This window comes from Haemaphysalis longicornis, unplaced genomic scaffold, assembly GCF_048455015.1.
Source record: "Haemaphysalis longicornis isolate Haplotype H1 unplaced genomic scaffold, Haemaphysalis longicornis Haplotype H1 scaffold_9, whole genome shotgun sequence".
NCBI classification, from domain to species: domain Eukaryota; kingdom Metazoa; phylum Arthropoda; class Arachnida; order Ixodida; family Ixodidae; genus Haemaphysalis; species Haemaphysalis longicornis.
Genome location: NW_027526460.1, coordinates 50,444,354 through 50,461,829, shown reverse-complemented (window position 1 = coordinate 50,461,829; position 17,476 = coordinate 50,444,354). Strand labels below are relative to the sequence as shown.

The following is a 17,476-nucleotide window of genomic DNA, read 5'->3' as shown; positions in this document are numbered from 1 at the left end:
TCGCGACAAAGCCTCAGTGTTTTTCGTGCACGAAACTTAACTTCACCGGAGAAGTGTGTCGATGCCAGTGCGATTTGCGACGCTGTCTGTGGTATGTGCACGCCGCGGTAATTCCATAAGAAAAAACGGTGCTGAGGCTGTCTTTGCGCGCCTTGAGGAAACGTAGTGTGCGAAAAGGTCGGGATACGATGTAAAAAAGGATTTTTGTTTCTGGCAAAGGTCAGTTGCGACGGATTTTTTGTCGTCAACGTATTTTGCTAGGTGCGTTTCATGTACCGTTTCACTAGCGTGGTTATTGGTTGCGCGTGGAGTCCAAATTAGCCAGCATCGAGTTTGGCCGACATACTTCGTCGTCGTCGTTCCCCGAGCGAAATGCTTCCGTACGCTATGCCTTGCGTGTCGTGATTAATGAGTCGGCGGGCTTGAGCTTCGACTCCTGCTTTTCTGGGTTGTACACAAGACCGTGTCAGGTTACTTTCGTTGCACTGTTGTGCATCTTCCATCTCTACATTTCTATGCTGTTAGAAAAGACAACTTCTGTCGTGTTCTCGCGCTTTAACACAGCCGATTGCATGAAGGTAAATCCCGCTGTTTCGTTTACTTTGCTCACATTGTGTGAATTGAGCTGCTTGGCATTTTAAACACACCTTAGTGAACCACTAGAGCTGCTAGTTTGTACTGGTGAGAACTGCAGACCGTTTTTTCTTCCCTCAGGTAGGCTTGGATATCCAGCATTCATGAATATCTTTGCTGGCATAATTTGACATGCAGATTTCTGTACAATCAACTGTTTTGAAATAGTTGCATAGTTTTCTAGCCGAGTATTGTTGGTATTGTAAGGCCATGTTCAGACTACTGACGTAAAAACCATATCGGGATCTATCAACGTAAAAAAACGGCGTGTCACGCAGTACGGTTGGCTGAGACGTGAAGGGACGTCATTCTTTAAAGTTATTATGACAGTTGTGGAAACATTCTGAACCCGGCCTAACTAGGTTTTATGAGCTGATATAACAGATCCCTTCAAAGTCTAGCCAAATTGTGCGTCTACTCCTGTGAGCTTTTTGTATGCAAGCAAAAATTGCAAACACTGTTATTAAGATTTGAGCGGACTGGCGTCTTGTTTCTGGTGCTAAGCTGCATTAATTATTGGGGATTGTTTGCCTATGCTGTAATTGTCACGACAAATGATGGAAGGTTGTACTGATTGTTTGACAGTATTCAGCGATACGGCTGAAGTAAGATGGGCAGTCAGAGTCCCTGTAAAGTCATGACAAAAATGATGGAAGGTTGTACTGGCTGTTTGACAGTATTGAGCGATACGGCTGAAGTAAGATGGGCAGTCAGAGTCCCTGTATAGTTTCACGACTGTTGAACTGATTTTAATGTGTCTGGTAACTTTTGCGAGCCGTGCAAAAAGGGAAGGGGGGGGGGGGAGATTTTTTTGTTCTGGTTCTTTATCAGTTACCACAAGTGATTAGTGCAGGATTGTTTATGCGAGGATTAGAATGATTAACATCGGTGTGTAGGGTACTTTAAGCGGTAATGGCTAGTACGAGGTCACTGAGAGCCAAGGCAGCTGTTAACGTCATTGGGTAGTGCATGTTGAGTGGTTCAGTTTCGTATGAAGTCATGAATGACTGCTTGACATTTGAACATACCGCAGACACTAAAGGGAAAATAACCAGTAGTCGCCATACTGCATCCAATGACTTGCCACCGTCATGGAAGCTACATTTTTACTGACAGGATTGTTATGACTGATTCCCACAAAAAAAAAAGACGAACACGGGATTTTTTTTCTTTTTTGTCTGTCCACTTTTAAAAAGGTTTTTACCAGGCCATATTCTTAGTCTCAATTAAGAAATACATTTCCTATTTGGAAGAAGTCGTGCTTGAAGGATTCCTGAATCCATAACTTAGCTGCAAAGTGCAATAACTGAAGTCTTTGAAGCCTATCTTCAGATGTGCCTCGCATGTCTTGGAGTGACAAAGCCTGTATTTAGAGCAAAATTTTCCCTCACCACATTGGGGAAACATGTATGAATGCTTGTATTGAATGAACTGTCGTTCACAATGTGTCGAGTCAAGGGGGGGGGGGGGGGAGGAAATACATGCTAGGGTTGAGGTTGCTGATGTCCAAGGCTGGGCTTGTAAAAGGGTACCGGATACCAGTTGCTCTGACCATGGACTTAGGTGCCCCCCACTAGTGTCCTTATTTAGTGACACTACCCCCCACCATTGAGCTGCCATTCATGCCCACCACAAAGGGAATGCTACGTGCAGGCCTCTGACAACCAAAAACAAATCTGCCCCACGAGGAAAAACATATCACACAGCAGGGCCATCACTGCACCAGGAAAAGGCAGCATTTCCGGTGCGTGAGCCCATATTCGTGTTACAATGATCCAGGAGCAACTCGTACTGCTTTGCGGTGCACATATGAACCCTACAGACCTTGTTCTCACGATATAGGGCCGCCAAGCTATGATGAGACCGTGGGAACGTAGGCAGGAAATAGCAAGGCAGAAGCACGACTACACGAGAAAACCGGATGCACCAAAGGTAAACAATGTAGGGTAGGCCTGGGCAGGGGGCAAACGTGGAATTATGATTTGTTGGGCCTTTTGTTGTATACGAGAGTGCTTCAAAATGTGTGTAGATAGATTTTAATTAGGTTAAGATGCACGATATGTATAGGGCATCAGAGATTAGTAGGTATATAGTTTCTTGGCAATGGTTGGTGGACAGTGCCGTGGCCAGTGCAAGCGTAAAAAACAGCTTGTTTTCTTTCATGTCTCCGGAAGCGTTCTGTAGTTCCTTTTTCTTGAAAAAGAACACAGTTCCAGCTTGAACTGTTCCAGGTAGAACAAGAAACCAAACATAAATAAAAAAAAAAAACAGGGCCATCTCCACTAACATGAAATCTTGGGAGGGGCGAAGCATGCAGTGTATACGTGTATTCTTGGCGACTTGGTGTTTTTGCCCACAGAGATGAAACCGTTAGGGGGGGTGCAGGTATAGAGCTTTGCTGTCAAAGTCTCATGTCTTTGAAGCATGAGGCGTTCTAGCGCAAGGCATTGCAAAATGAGTGTCTCGGTGTGCCTGTTTAGTACGCGTTTTTTTCCACGGAGGTGAAACGTTCTAGTGCGAGGCGTTGGAAAACGAGTGTTCCGGTGTTTTAGTACCAGGACTACGTGAAACGACGACAGATGCCAACAGCCCCAGCCCCTAAGGGGCTTCGCCCCTAATAAAAAATAGCTTGCCTACTTATATCGCCAGAAAGCCTTGGGAATTGTGTTGCTTTTTTGCAAATTTATCTCGAAGCAATTTGCTTTTCACTTTGAACCAGTGAACCACTCTCCCCACAGGCCTGCAGGCCAGCACAGGAGGTGCTGAAGTAAGTTTGGGTTTAAAGCCTGCTCCGAAGGTGGGCGTCGTGAGTGTTTGGAGATGGTTTAGGTGGAGTATAGCGCAAGCGCTTGTAAGTTTTAGTTCCGAGTCTATCCTCAACAGGAATGCGCTGTGTAGTGGTCAAGGCGTGCTTTCTGGCTGCCTCTTATAATCGTGACGTAGCTGCCGGGGGCTGTGAGTGCAATGACAGTTTTTTCAACAGGGGTCATAATGGCAAGAGCAAGAGCGGCAGATGTCTCGAGAGGTCTGTTGGAGGCGAGGGCTGGTCATTTGGAATAGGCTGTGGAGTTTATGTACTGGATATGTACGTTGTTTGGGGTATCTTTTCTAGGAAAAGCGTACTTGTTCTTGCCTCCTGTCCAATAGTATATGAGGGTTCATGTAGTCATACATGTATGCGCGATGGTACGGAGCGATGTGTTGTAGGGCTTCGATGGATGTAGGTATAGAGCAGCCTAGCTTTGTGAGGACTGTTCGACTTGTAGGGGTGAAAGAGATGGTTGAGCTGGCATGCTTGCTGCACCTTGAGTTTCTCTTTGAGCATATTACAAAGGCCGGGCTTGAGTAGGTTGGATGTTGGGTTAAAACAGAGGAAAGGCCTAGGGGTATTTTGGATGACGGGGTTTCTGTTTGAAGTGCTTTTAATGTTTTACCTGAAGTCCGTGATGTTGAGTGGATATGCAGTGGATGAGGAGCATTTGGGTTTCTCTGAGATGCAGTTGCAAGATCAGTGGAGGGGAAAAGTTTTTTGTTCTTTTGTTTTCTTGAGAGGGGGTGTCAAAAATTTGCTGAATACATCCAGTTCACGGAAAGTTGCAGCAGAATTGTGGGTTGGGCTAGTCGACAAATTTGCGCATATGGTTTTCTTTTTTTGGAAGGCGAAATACAATTTGGCATCAAAATTAAGGTATAGTACTTGAGTATTTGGCTTGCTTGATCATCCTGCACTAGTCGCAGTGAGACCTGTGCCTGGGAAGGTTAAAGCCGATGTTTCACGTCGCCTACAGGCTGCATGGAGTGAAATCTCTCGTGTAACCTTCTTCTTTGCCCCTTTTGGGGTTTCAGTTCAGGTCTAGCAAAAATATCGGTTCATAGTAGTAGTAGTAGTGCAGATCTTCTTTATTAGGTATGAGTATTCTGCTCTGAGCGGGTTGTGTCTTTAGTGGAGGGCCCCATTTGCTGCTGTAATCCGTCTTGCCCGGTCGCCCAGGACGGGGGTGCTAGATCATAAAAGTGGCTTCCCATCCGGAGGGGGAGGGTTGGGTATTGGAGTTTGGGTCAGAGGATCGGGGCATTCCACAGGATGGGCATCGGTCTGGGTATCGGCAGGATAGAACGTGTGCCGGTGCTAGAGTGTGTTAGTTTAAAGCTGGCAGCATGCAGCGGCTTCTCAACGGATGAGTTGCGCATGTTGCGGAGAGTCGGTTACTGGTTCATTTCCAATTTTTCATTTCCATTTTGACAAATTGGGTGTGCGCACAGTAACCTAATGAAGCATGCAAAAAAGCAAACAGAGCACTCACTGCTCCTTCACATCATGCTGCCACTTCCAGCCAAGGTACTATATCTTAGTTTTGCTATTTTTGTCATCCTAATTGTAAGGCATAAATGCACCGAGGTTGGTGTGTGAGCATTTCTGAAATGTAATGTAGCAACTGGTCTTGCATATCATTTAGCACAAGCATGTAGAAGAGTGAATTCCTTTTGTATACGCCGCCCCTTTTGGTATTCCGTTTTTGTTACGAGACGTAATGTGACCTGCTGGCTTCCCATCATAATTCATACCTATTCCAATAGAAGAGAATCAACATGACGTGAGGTGAACCTGTGCATAATGCATATGTGGATATGTACCGAACAGTTGATTCATTGAAGTGGGGTTAGAACGATAGTCCTGTGTGATACTGTCAGTCCAGAGGGGCTCCATGGAAAGGCTGTGCTTGCAAGGAATGGCCTTGCAGTGCATTCTAGTGATGCATCAGTAGACAGGTTACACAAGACTTTCCAATGCCTATGGTGATGTCGCCACGCCAGGGATTTTGGTGCTGATGTCATCGAGAAAAGGGGAACTACTTGAGCAGCTTCCTTGCATGACCCTTTATTCAATGTGAGCCACTATGTTTAACAAGATCGAACGTTCCCCTTTGTAGAATTTTTTTTTTAGATGCAGGCCTTGCTATAGTCATTTTTGTGGAGAAATGTCAGTGTTGAAGGGTTGCCTGTTCTCTAGAAAGACAGCAATGGCTGAAAGGGTACCGAGTAAGAGCGCCTAAGTTGTACTTTAGGGCATCCCAGAGTTTCAAAGTGCCTGTGAAGACAAAATGAACCTCGTTTAATGGGGAAAAAAAAAAAAAAAACAAGTTTCGAGAAGCAGTGAAGCACCCAGATGAAAGTTACTCAGAGTTCGCATACAAGTTTCTGGTAACTCAGCTTTATCCCGGGCCCAAAGGGCTATTTTTTTTTTTTTTTTTTTCAGTTTAAGAAAATGTAAAAAGTATTGAAAACTTTCAAATTTCTCACCATACAGTGTCGCCACTGACCTAACAGGGAAAATGATAAAAGCATAGTTATCAGTTTGTTCACTGCACTTCAGCAACCAAGTGATACGCTCAAATGAAACTGGAGGCACCAGTACAATTTCACAGTCGTTTTTTAATGGTGGCTTTGGTTGGCGGTCGCCAATGTGGACGTGCAGAGGCTTGCAACATTTTGGATGAGATTTTTGACCGCCTGATTAAAACGTTATGCAGCCCTATTTATTGTCTTCGAGGCCTGGATCATGATTAGTGTATAAGCTCAATGATGAGATCAATTTATCGTGCAAAGTACATTGCTAGGCAATACCAGAAGGTCTCAGCAATTGTTTGAGTTTTTTTTTATGTTGCATCGAGAAAAAAAAAGAGTTGTAAGCTAGTGAGTGGTGTCTGGAAGAATTTTTCTTTGGGCCTCTAATGCTTCCAACGTGGTTGATCAAAGCTTGTAAATGTAGAAATTTCAAAGACTGACTTGGCTTCGCAGCATCTCATAAACTACACTGTCTACAAGGTTACTTAGAGTGACGGCTGCTAAGGCATTGGGGGCATACAAAGTTGTTACCTGTTTTTTTTAGGTTTGTGCTGTTCTACATTGGTCGTGTAAAATAATAAAAAAAGGAAAAGCATGCGTGTATGTGCTTGTATACAGTGCGCACACGCTGTAGAGTACTGTGAAGTAATGGGGCCATTTTCATTTTAACTAGTGCACTGGACGTCAGAAACAAAGAATCTGCTTTTGCAGTGTTGAGTTCATGATGCGCATGAATATGAAAAAGTCTGTGTACCGCAGCTGTAATCTGAGTGGCGCTTTCGTGGTCGTGATATTGATTGGTTGTGTGCCGTTCAGTAGCAGTCTCCTCTGCCAGCATGGCAAGTTGGCTTTTCTGCTAAACAGAGTGCCATAGGACTTTTATCTAGTGAATTCAGAGCGCGACTGGGACTATTTTTGTGGAGGTAGAGTGCGACTGCAACCTTACCTTCAACGAGACAGTGCTACTACAACTTTAGTTGTGTGATTATTTTGGCCTTCTGAACAGGCACTGAAAACTTGCTTGCATTTTTTTGTTCCCTGCACATGGTGCTTTGCACGCACGCATGGGCAAACTTGCGTACACGTACTCGTGCCAACGTGTGCATCTGAACGTGCGTGAGGTTTGTTGGAGAGATGGGGTTTGGGGGGTTAGGTTGGTTGGGTTGGTGTCGCTTCTCCTCCCCTAAATGTTCACGAGCGTGGACGCCCCCTCCCCCTGCAATTGTGGCACTACTGACCCTGGGGACGGGTTGCAGCGGTCCTGGCGGCGGCTCTGGGAGAAGCAGCCATCGATACCGCTGCAGGACCTCCTCCACAATCTGGGGGGTCCCGGTGGCCGCGAGTGCAACGATGCCTCCGACCGGGCATTGCCCCTCATCTCCTGCTGGGCCACCCTCAGGTCTTGGCACCAGACTCTGCCCTTCAAGGATGCCGCCCGCGTGCTCTCTGTGTGAGTCTCTGCACTCTCGTGTTCTTAACTCTTGCTGAAACCACTGTAAGCTGTGCTAGTATCAGTCTTCTAAGGGGCTGTCTTGGTCTTGAACCGAAGAATGGCGGTCGTTTAAACGAGATCCAGCAAGGCATTCTTTGTTGGTCTTCTTTGCGTTCCCCAGGCAGAATGTTGTACTACAACCCAATGCAGCGATTTGAAATTAGCACACAGTTAAAAGCTACGTTTATCCGGTGTAATTTTTCTAGCTTAATTCTTATGCTCTGTGTAACATTTCAAACTAAAGAATACGAGCTACTAGAAAGACTCGACAGATGGTTCGAACAGTCCAGGCGCGTCCGCGTTGCGCTATGGCGCGAATTTTTGAACACACAATGGAGAACGTACCGATGCGTCAGTGACACCGCGGAAGGGAAATGCGTAAACGTACCACTATGTCAGTGACAGCTAGGCTTGTGCGAATAGTAATATTTTAGTTCGAAGTGAATTCGAAACGAATAGTCCTTGGGGTCGAATACTTTCGGAGTGAATTCGAATAGCTGTTGGATGTCACTGAGCTTCCTGTCACTGAGACACTGAGCTGCCGGTCCTGGTGGGACCTTCATAAAAAAGTTCTCCAGTAAAATCTCGATGATACGAATCTCGCGGGACCGCGAAAAATATTCGTATTATCCGAAATTCGTATGAACCAACACAGACCAAAAAATCGAGCACTAAAAACAGTTTTTTATTTCTTTTATTAGTTTCGTGTGGAGAAATCTGTAACGTTTCTCTGCTTTTTTTTTAACCTCCATGTCGCCGGGCGGTAATTTCTGGACTTTCATCTCCTCACTCGTGGTGCCCAAGCTCACTACAGGAGCGTTTTTGCACGCGGTTCATGCGCGCCGGCGTTGCGCGCGCGACATTTTCACGCCCGCGTCGGTGATTCCGTGCTCGCGGTCGCCTGTGCCTCGGTCAGAAAATGACGCTCGTGGCAGCGGGAGGAGCCTGATGATTTTCGCCAATGGGAAGGCGTGCGCCTCAGGGCTACTGTTCGAAGTGCTCGAGACAGCTGGCTGGCTCCGGTGGAGATGTGTAGGCTTAGCACCGCTGCAGATATTTCATGGGTGCTCTCACTAGCGGCGCGGATAATGTTTTATAGCATCGTTTTCGCCCACATTATTAGCTCATTTACCGCACAAGAAACTTCGTGTGTGCTTTGAGCGGCATTTTAAGAGGGGGCATGAGTCTTAAAACAACTTCTTTATATATTAAGTAAACTCTGTGAAACTTGCTAGTCTTGCTGCTTTTTTCCCACTGATTTCAAATATGCCATTATTTTTTTCAGTAAGTCAATTAGTTCCTGAGATAATTAGAGATAATTAGTCATTTCTGGAGGAATAATAGACAAAACAGTGTTGGTCATAAAACTGTAATCTTCATATTTTCTAATGCCGTGAACACTGGTGAATGCACTATAGGAAGTGGTTTTTTGATGCATCGCTTGGAACTAATTTTACAGCTCAATAAACTTTGGTGGTACCAGTGGCAAGGAACTATTTTGAATGCTGATTTCAAACAGAAGATTAGTTTTATGACCAACACTGTTTTGTCTATCGTTCCTCCAAAAATAACTCATTATCTCTAATTATCTCGGGAACTTATTGACTAACTGAAAAAATAATAGCATAATTGAAATCACTTCGAAAAGAGCACAAAGTCTGGAAAGTTTCACAGAGTTTACTTAATATATAAAGAAGTTGTTTTAAGACCCATGTCCCCCCTTAAGGGAGAACACTGGTCTTGAGGACATTTTTGTTATTTTTTAACCTATGTGCTTGAGATTTACACATTGAGTGTATTTCAACATCCTGAGCACAAATATGCAGCCAGTTTTCATCTGTGGGGTGTAAGTTTAGAGTTGTGCAACATGTTATGTCACTCCATTTCAGGCAATTTTTTCATTATGCACCTATGAAATACTCAAATAGCTTTTATCCCTTTGTGCTCTAGAAGGACCAGGGAGTGCAACTATACCACAGCATTAATTTTAGCATGGTTTCTGCAAACGCTGTAAAATTTGTAAATGTCAGTTCATCAATTTACAATGTTCTTGTTAAACTAACTGTATAAAATCTTGTGCCAGCAAAAAAAAATTCTGTACTTTTGTGGTTTTATTGCACTGTTCAATTCATAAGCTTTTGAATGCAGAAAAAATGATGTAAATCGAACCAGTACATCCCAAGATATTGTACCTGACAGCTGACCATCTGGGAAAAAAATTGATTCTGAGAAAACAGGGCACGAAGTTTGCAAACATAGGCAAAAATGGTCATTTAGGCGACTTGAAAGGGCGACAGCTTTGTGGATACTTATGATACAGCTATGATATTTTGCAGGTACATTCTTCGGGACCTGTAGACTGCAAATAAAATGAATACAGAAAATTGATTTTTTGGCAAATTTTCGGTCCTAAAGACCAGTGTCTCCCCTTAAATAGTGGTTAGAAGCGGTGGCTCGAGCGCCCAGCGCAGCGTGCAGGTGGTTTCGCGGTGGCGTCAGCGCGCCTGTGGAGTGCGCGGCGCATTTTCGCGAGCAGAAAACGATAGTCCGGCGGCCGTTCCTGGAGAAAGAGCGACACAGATGGGAGATAGAACCCGTACGTCGCCGTCGCTTTCTCGTTCGGCAGTCGGGCGCCTCGCCAGCTCGTTCGTATCATCCGCTGGGCCGCGCAGGCCCGTTCGTGAGAACCGAAATTTTTGCCATTGCAAACAATGCAATTTCGCCGGGACTTATCAGAAATTCGTATCATCCCGAAATTCGTATCACCCAGAATCGTATCATCGAGATTCCACTATATATATAGGGTTCGCACCTGTGGACTCATTTGCCATGTCACTTAACTGATTGAAGCAACTGATGGCCACTGAACTTCAAGAGCGGTGTGCAATCGGCACTTGCTCACTGCACGCATGTCACACGGTAACCAAACAAATTGTTTCGTTACCGTTTCATTGTTTGAAACAATGAAACAGGAACTGACGAACATGTGCGCATAAAAAGGCTACGACAACGCTCTGAATGTGGCCTAGCTTGTTTCGGCTCCACATGTAGTCAAGATGTAGGACTGGTGTCAATGGCACTGCGGCTTGCCTAACGAAACCGAAACTTGAACGAAGTTTTGATATTCGTTCACCCCGAATACTTCGAAATATCGGAAGTTTTAAATTCAAGTAGAAGCGAATTTGAATACTGTCATATTTGTTCGAATATTCGAAGTGCCCGAATATTCGCACAAGCCTAGTGACAGGGTTAAAGGTCAACTGCAACGAAAATTTATCTGCCCCAAATTCTGTATCAACGAGTGGTATACACCAGTAAAGTCTCTTGTGATCTAATTTTAAACTCCACACGCGCGCAGTACTTTTATTGGAAGCATTTAAAAACACATCATTTTAGCCAACGCAGCAACTAGCGTAGTGTCGCCACAACTGGTTGCCACTGCGGCGAACTTCCGGATGTGAGGTTCCAGTCAGGACTCCCGTCCTGCCATTGCTTCTCCGAAGTAGTGGTTTTACATGTAGCCTCACGCAAGTGAGCAGCGTAATTTGTGCATCTTGCATGAATAATTGCTTTCACACGTTTCCGAATTGCGAGAAGGTGAAGAAGCTCTGGATTGCTGAGACAAAAAGAGCAAACTCTATAAGAGTTCCGGCATTGCTCGCCGCTCGACGCGAGGTGATAAGACGTCAGCGAGCGGGCATGGCAGTTGCACAATGGTTGATTTCGTGGTTGCGACAGTTGCAGCAAGCTCTCTGTCGACTCTACGAGCATGCGAGATGCGAGTACGGCCTACGCGAGACGATAGGCTCTGGGTGTGGCTGGTCTGGGCATCAGGCTTGCTAACGAGTACAGCAGCTATGCAGCGCACTGCAGGCTTGCAACCAGCTGGCTCTATGAGTGTGCAATTCGCAAGACAATTTACTGTGTTGCACCTGGTTGGGGTGCGAACGAGTATGGCAGCTAGCTGTGCGATGCACTGCATGATCGTGGCCGGTCAACTCTTTATAGCCAGCTGCTGCGGTGGCTCAGTGGCTAAGGCGTTGTACTGCTGAGCACGAGGACGTGGGTTCGATTCCCGGCCGCAGGGCCACTTTTCTGATGGAGGCGAAAAGCAAAAACGCCCGTGTGTACGAGATTTCGGCGCACGTTAAAGATCCCCAGGTGGTCAAAATTAATCCGGAGCCCTCCACTACGGCGCGCCTCATCGCCTGCTTTGCGTCGGCGCGTTAAACCCCACAATCAATCAATACTCTTGCTGACAAAGCAGGACATGCAGGCCACATTAACGAAGTTTTGAAATCAAACAGCCTGAGCAAAACAACGTGAAAAAAGAAAAACCTCTAAATACCAACCATGAAATAAAAAATAAAGCTGGGGGAACATTCACGCACCTGTTAGTGGCTATCTAAATGTGCAATATTGTGCTTGCATTGTGTTGAAAAAGCTATAGATAATCTAGGATAAAACATTAGATGGGGACCTTGAAAATGTGTTTTCTGGTCCTTGAAAGTCCTTGAAAACCCTTGAATTGTTGCTTTTGAAGCCTGTGCGAACCCTGTCAAGGAAACTTGGTCTGAGCTAGACAGGTTGCAGTTCTGGTTTTGCTGTAGACGATATAATGCGACACTGCTCCTCCACAAAGTCATGCGAGTGTTTTTCCCTTGCAGCGAGACCCTGCGCTTCATCAACGCCAGCCTCTCCGGCCTGTCAGCAGTGGAGCAGACTGAGCTATGCATGGCCATTGAGGGCTGCAGGATGGTCCTTGGACCGCTGCTGGTCTCGTTCCTGCCGGTCTGCGATGTCCTGCTGGCCGCCATCGCCGCCTCCGGCTCGACCCCCCCTGTTCTGCTTCAGAGGCTGCTCGAGGTGGACCCTCACCAGCCAGTGCCCGAAGGTGGGTGCCGTGCTTGGTTATCGGCAGCCTTCGTGCCGACACCTAGGTGTGGCTCTCATTTGACTCGGCTGCTAGAGGCTCCCGTTTAAGAGGCCGTGGAGACAAAATACAAGTTTGGTTCGTTGGCAAGACTGCTCTGTCCCGATAACAGCGCTACCAGTGTTATCGCATGCTTCGAAGGAATAGTAGAGATACTAAAGAAAGCATACGAAGCAGTGGCGACCTTCGAGCCAGTTTAAGGCGATTTCTCTACGTTGTCACCGAATTTTAATTTGCAATTGGTGGCCATTGACCTGCGCCACTGCCGAGAAACATGAGTGGGCGAGTGTAGTGGGGCCTGGAGTCACATTTGATTGTATCGCTCGAGTGCTAATGGGCAGTTTCGAAATCAACTTTCGTATTTCTTGGTGGATTTGGTGAATATGGGCACAGTAACTGGAAATGCTTCTGCCACAACATCATAAAAATTTCAACGTAATATTTTGAAAACTTTTTTATATGTAAAATGTTTTGAAATTGTCTTTCTGTTCACCTTGTACCGAGCTTAAGGGGGGAAGTGGGTCTTTAACCTATTTTTTTCATTTCTTATCTGATTTTAGTGAAACTATGCACTCTTGTACAGTTTTCTGTGCTGATTCCAAATATCCAATCAGTTTTTGCAAAAGTCAATTAGTTTTATAGATAATTACTACTTAGCCGCCATTTTTTAAGGCCTAAATTAAAAAAAAAAAGTGGTCCATAAAAAAATGTTTTGAACACATGATTGGGTAGTCAAATGCATAAGCAATGACCTAATGGGAGGACTTTTCTCAACTTGGCTTTAGTAGCAGTTTTACAGCTCATTGAAAATCGGTGTTGAGATGGTGGCCATTAGTGGTGGAGGATAAAATGCAAAATAAGTAATTATTAAAGCTCATTTTCATAATCTATTCCCATTAGTGCACAGTACGCATATTTAGCTTCCTGGTGCAAAAAAAATTATAGCTCTATCTGCCGTACATACAGAGATATTGAGGCCTTAAAACTGAGTGGAGTCCAAAATTTGTGTTTTGAGGAAATGGTAAAAAACAAACTACACGAGATTTAATTGACAACAGCAATTAGTATGTACATATTTATAATGATTGAGAGTTAGTAGCCTCCAGGGATGTAGTCTGTTTGCTTTCCAGCATTGGTGTGCCGCTTTTTCAGCGCTCGCTGGACATTTTCAGCCGCTGCTCGCTTTCGAGCCGATTCAGCTGCTCAGGACCACGTAGTCCAGCACGCACCCCGTAAAAAGTTCGATCACGGTCCCGACGCCGATGTGGGACGTGTGTCCGCGAGTCATCCATGAACCGTCGTAGGAAACGGCGATGTTTCCCGGATTGTCGATGTCGAGCTCGCGGTAAAGTTCACGAACGGGCTGCGCGGACTCGGTCGTGACACTTTTGGCTGCACGAGTAGCAGCAGGGGTCAGCTTTGTTTTTACGTAGTGCTGCCACGTCTTCGTATGCAGCCCACGATGGGAAATGTTCATCTCGGCAAAGACGTCGTTTAGCGCCGTTTGACGATTTCCGCTCGACTGCATCGCGCGCACAGCCAGTACGTTCACTACGATGGGGTTCACCTTCTGTTCCCCTTCAACACGCGGAGAACTCCACGTCGACGACACGACTCCGCAGTTCGCGCATTCAAGGCACAATTTCACCGCAAGGCCGTATTCGCGTTCACCAGTGGAGACGCTAACGTTCCCGCCGCACGTTTTACACTTTACACCATTCATCAAGCCGTTCAACGAGTCCAGGCTCGCAATGACGAAGTTCGTATCGTCAACGGGGCCAGTCGCAACGTCGGGGCTTTCAGAAGCAAAGCAATCCATCTTTCTCTTCATTGCTGGTTTTGACGCAAGGTCATGTAGGCGCTTTTCAGCTTTCGCTTTTTTTTCGCGCACTTCAGACGGCTGCAGCATCACTGTATCTAGTCGAACGCACTGGCTCGGTCCCGGCGGACCCGTTGGGGCTGCTAGGCCTATCTGGCTGTCAGGCACATCGGCGGCTCCGTTGGCTCCAGCATTACGCTCAGGGTTGCGTGCTATCTCTTCAGTTTCCACTGATGCGGAATACTTCTTGAAGTTGTTCACTTGGGACTTCTTCCTTTTCTTGCCATACTTCTTCCGCGTATGATGTTTTTTCGCCGAACCCGGCATCGCTTTACCTTTTCGCTGCCGTTCGCACACAAGAGAGATGGCGGCAGCACAAGTTCTGGGCAACCGATGCGCCCGCGCGCGAAGCAGACGGCCCGCGCCGCACTCGGCCAATCCAATCGCGCCGTGGCATCACGTGCGCCCAACGTCCAACCAGGCCTCGAGTTTTACTTTTTTCAATGCTTATTTTCTCTTCGCCGAGTAGGCGAAGCGGCACAGCAGTGGCGGGAGATTGAAGTGGGAAGAGCGCTCTTTCAAATGAAACCGCGATGGCGCCTGTCGCTCCAGGGGGAAAACGGCTGCGCGCCGTGACAAGAGTACCGTTTTAGCTTTCACTTTTGCGCGCATTGGGCTTGCGCAAATGTTTTGAATTGTTATTGCGAGTGAAATACTAGTTCCCGAGGTTTGAAACTTAGCAGACTTAGGCAGAAAGACTTGAGGATTTCCAAAAATGCCACTTTCAAAAAATCGATTTTTTTCGCCAATTTTTGGTCCCAAAGACCCGTGTCCCCCCTTAAGCAGTTTTATAAAACATGATCAGGGGTGAGACAGCTGCGCATATTGCGCAGTTTTGATACAAAGTTGTTTTCCTGCACCAGGCTGCTCCAAAAGCTTGAAAATTGCAAAAATTGCGGCAAACTGCTCTGAAACAGTCTGAGAGCCAAGGATTTCAACGCTCCCATCAGTTTCAGTGGGGAAAAATGCTTACTGACGGCATAATCTTCCAGCACCCCCAAGGTACGAGATGCTGTTTGTGAAGGTTTCATTGTTTGATCATGTAATAAAAACCCCATAAAAATGTCCCCAAAATAGTTTTTTCGAAAGTCACAATGTAGGGTTGCACATGTTATATTCTGAGTTTTTAAAGTTTTCCAATCGAAAACCATTGCAAAGTCCTGAAGAAAAAATGCTTCGTGTTCTGAGGCGACAAACTATCTCAGGAACGACATTACTTGGCGCTGCCATCTTGGTGTGGTTAAGATTAGAAAACATGGCAGCCGGGCGAAGCAGTTGCTCGTGGTTCATCAGGCAGAGCACTCTTTGCCTATTTCTACCGTGGTTTTGGCTATGGAGGGCGGCTGGGTTTACATTCAGTCGTTTGATTTGTTGCGGGAAGTTGCACGACTCGAAAGACGGGAGTTCATCAAAAACAATGCAGTGCCCGCAAATTCGCCCTGTTTTGGCCTTGAGTGTAAGGCGCGGTGCTGCGCGCTTGAAGTGAAATTTCGGACCCATTGCGGGGTTATGAAAAGCTGAGTTAGAGCACTGCACGGGCCCGGGCCGGCCCGAAAGGCCGGGCCCGACCCGGCCCGCGGGCCGGGCCGGGCCGCCCGAAGTCGATTATCGGCGGGCCTGGGCTGGGCCCGGGCTCAATGCCACGGGCCCGGGCCGGGCTCGGGCTCGACGCCGTGGGCCCGGGCCGGGCTCGGGCTTGAATTCATAGGGATGGCCGTTAACAGGTCCGACGTGAAGTGTAGAAACGAGCATCAAAATGAATATTCTTGGTTTATTTTTGCGCGATTCTTGCTGTTAGTTGTACGCATTGTTTTAAAAACGTGTTTTGCTAGGTCTGATGGTCGCTATACTGCAATTTTTATGACATTTCTGTACTGCATCAAGATTTTATATTTTGGTATATAACATACCAAAAATACGATTACAAGGAATGCCCAAGGGGTGAAGGAATTAATTCAGATATCCTGGAGCTGTGCACCTATGTTTATGCATGTACACGTGTGTTTTAGATGTCGCACCAATCAAAATGCGGCTGCTGTGGCCGGGAATCAAACTCGCGTGCCAGAGAAACACCACCGCTTAACAACCACTGCAGGTGAAGTATTTCAACGCGCGTATATACTCGCTGATTCAGATTCGGACCAAAAGATTTCAGCAATACCAACTTGTGGCCGAGACAACCACGTGAAGGTGCCAAGAGACTGGTCATCAGAGGTGATGGTGTCTCTCGTGTAAGAATACGAGCTATTCTTACGCCGATGTGGCGTGAACTGCAGATGGTGAAAGCTAAACTACGTGCACTTTTAAACCCTTATTTTTTTGCGTTTCAGTTCATGAAGTGCTTGTACAGACTAGATGCTCCGTCTGATCGCCCAAAATTTAATGAACAAACTTTCTTCAGCGTCAAAGACCGGGCCTGGTCACACACGCGCGGGCCCTCCCTAGGCCAAAAAATAAATTACCGGGCCGGGCCGGGCCTGGGCTTGAGATGGTGGGCCGGGCTCGGGCCAGGCTCACTTATAAATGCCCGGGCCCAGACCGGGCTCGGGCTAGGCGTTACGGGCCCGGGTCGGGCTCGGGCTTCGCGAAGCGGGCTCGGGCCGGGCTCGGGCCTTAAAATCAGGCCCGTGCAGTGCTCTAAGCTGAGTTATTGGTGCGTTTGACAGCGAGCGGCGGGAATGGGACGATGAACAGTGCAGATGTGGCGGCGGAGTCTACATCGCCTCAAAATGTTGGAGCAGTGTCAGATAGCGGGACAAGCTTTTATTGCACGCTAGTAATAATGGTTCATCTACCTGAAGGGAAATTTAATGCCAAGAGGAGCCAACGTTACTCAAATTACGATCGCAGTAAGCAAGCACCTTGGGAATTGAAATGGGAGGGCTGGTGGGGTGCGACGACTGTCACCTCACTTCAAGCAACTTTTGTCATGGCTCTACACTTGTGTGTAAAGCCAAGTCTGGGATTACCGTATTTTCCGGTGTGTAAGTCGCAGTTTTTTTTTCTGAAATTTTCGTTGGTGCATCTTATCCGCCGGTGCAACAAATGTATGGAATAAACCCAGTATGTGGCGGCCGCGCGTGGTCCGTGCGCGAAAAGGTGCCTGTGTATTAAGAGACACGGCTCTATGGTCTAAATAAATTATTTGTTAGCGAGTGGGAGGAAGCAGGATTCGATGGCTTTGTCGTAACGC

At 46.6% G+C, this 17,476-nt stretch overlaps 1 protein-coding gene across 1 annotated transcript in view; it reads left to right on the top strand.

Moving 5' to 3' along the window:
• Positions 1-17,476, top strand: part of LOC144152077 (uncharacterized) — a 55,922-nt gene that overhangs the window by 1,541 nt on the left and 36,905 nt on the right. Inside the window, exons 2-3 of the mRNA XM_077683286.1 lie at positions 7,236-7,429; positions 12,139-12,365. Coding sequence (XP_077539412.1) covers positions 7,236-7,429; positions 12,139-12,365 — 421 coding nt within the window. The remainder of the gene's footprint in view (positions 1-7,235; positions 7,430-12,138; positions 12,366-17,476) is intronic.